This window comes from Antrostomus carolinensis, unplaced genomic scaffold, assembly GCF_000700745.2.
Source record: "Antrostomus carolinensis isolate BGI_N321 unplaced genomic scaffold, ASM70074v2 scaffold34399, whole genome shotgun sequence".
NCBI classification, from domain to species: Eukaryota; Metazoa; Chordata; class Aves; order Caprimulgiformes; family Caprimulgidae; genus Antrostomus; species Antrostomus carolinensis.
The window spans coordinates 178-1,811 of NW_010338465.1; the positions used below are offsets into that span (position 1 = coordinate 178).

General features: G+C 54.7%; 1 protein-coding gene across 1 annotated transcript in view; it reads right to left on the bottom strand.

Annotated features, from left to right (window-relative positions):
* Positions 1-616: 616 nt before the first annotated feature.
* LOC104530828 (cryptochrome-2) overlaps positions 617-1,634 on the bottom strand; it is a 2,285-nt gene continuing 1,267 nt past the window's right edge. The window contains exons 6-10 of the mRNA XM_010175534.1: positions 1,467-1,628; positions 1,259-1,399; positions 1,024-1,175; positions 767-951; positions 617-693 (exon numbers count right to left, since the gene is read on the bottom strand). Coding sequence (XP_010173836.1) covers positions 617-693; positions 767-951; positions 1,024-1,175; positions 1,259-1,399; positions 1,467-1,628 — 717 coding nt within the window. The remainder of the gene's footprint in view (positions 694-766; positions 952-1,023; positions 1,176-1,258; positions 1,400-1,466; positions 1,629-1,634) is intronic.

Here is a 1,634-nt window from a genome sequence, read left to right on the forward strand (position 1 = left end):
TTGGGTGCATTCAGGGCTTTTCAGGGAGAGAAACTATTTTCTAGCTTTCAGGTTATCTATAAATAAAATATATTGATGGTGGGTGCGTTTGGAGACAAAATTAACCTTATTTCCTCACCTAAACGCCTTTTTAAGGGTCAGTTTTGACCCTGCCTTGCGCTCACTTTGTCCTGAGCTCATTTTTAATACTCTCTGCAGGCAATCGAGTTAACCACAGGCTTCCCAGTGATCAGCCCAAAATGTGCTAAAGGATTTCAACGTGGTGCTGCTACTGGTGGGTGTTATGAATCAAATCGTGCTTTCATAATTACTCTGTTCCCTTTAATAATCGATATGTTGTCGCTAAGGGAAGGGTGGAGGTTGGTGTTACCCCTTGGGGTTTGTGGGTTTGGTGTTCACCCTCTGGGACACGGTCCAGCAGCTCCAGGGGGGTTCCAGGTGGGGTTGACTCACACAAGTGGGTGATTCCCCATCTTTTGGGGCACGTCCTTGGTGGGGAGTTGATTTTTGGAGGTGATGGCAGCAGCAAAGTCACCGATTTTGGGATGGTTGAGGGTTGAGTGAAGTGGATCAAAATGGGATCAGCGGTTCCTGACCCACAGCTGCTCGTGGGGCTTCAGCACCGCTCGGCTTTGGGCTTTTTCCTTCGTGATTTGTCCACCGAGGGGTCGGCTGGTGGCTCCCGCTTGGTGCCTGGAGGAGAAGACAACAACCAGGGTGGTGGCAGGGTGTGGGGGGGAGTGACTTTTGGGGGGATTCTCATTACCTTTCTGGGCACGAGCTGCTTTCATGCGCCCCATGTTCCTCTCCCTCACTACCCCGTGCTCCACGATGGGTTGGGGGTAGTGGGTGCCCACCAGGCATCCTGCTCTCTCCTGCACGGCCCGTGGTGCTTTCCAGGGCTCGTAGATATACTCGGCGGGGAAATCCTTGAGGATGGGGAGATATTTTCTACGGCAAAAGGTCAGAACCACCAAGGAGACCACCCCCATTATCTCCTGTGGCTCTGGGTTTGGCTCCTACCGAATGTATGCTCCATCCTGATCTGTCTTCTTGCCGAAGGCGACGGGCGAGTAGACGTGGAAGTAACGGTGGAAAAAGGCGCTGCCCGACAGCCACAACCAGTTACCGGCGTTGAGGGACCAGTCGGCATCTAGCAGAAGCTCCTCAAAGACCTGTGGGACACCGTGGTGGCACGAGGACAAGGTCCCCCAAGAGCCTCGTAGGTGCTGGTGGGTATTGGGGAAGATCTCCTGACCTTCAAACCTTCTTCCCAGGAGATCCAGAGATCTCCACGGGTGAGGAAACAGGCAACGGCGTGTCGAGCGAGGTGGTGGATCCAGCCCTCGGTGCGCAGCTGGGTCATGATGGAGTCAATGAAGGGATAGCCCGTCCGGCCCTGGTGTGGGGTGCTGGGGTTAGGAGGGTGTTTTTTTGGGGGGGAGTCAAAGGATTTGGGGGTTTACCTCCCTCCAGGCGTGGAGATGCTGGGGGTTGTCATCCCAGTTGACCTGCAAGCAGATGGGGTTGCCAACCATCCGGTCAAAGTTGGGAATTCCAGCTCCGGCCATGTAAAAAAACTCCCTCCAGAGGAGCTGTCCGTGCAAGGAGACGGGGGGCTGGGAGTGCTCCCG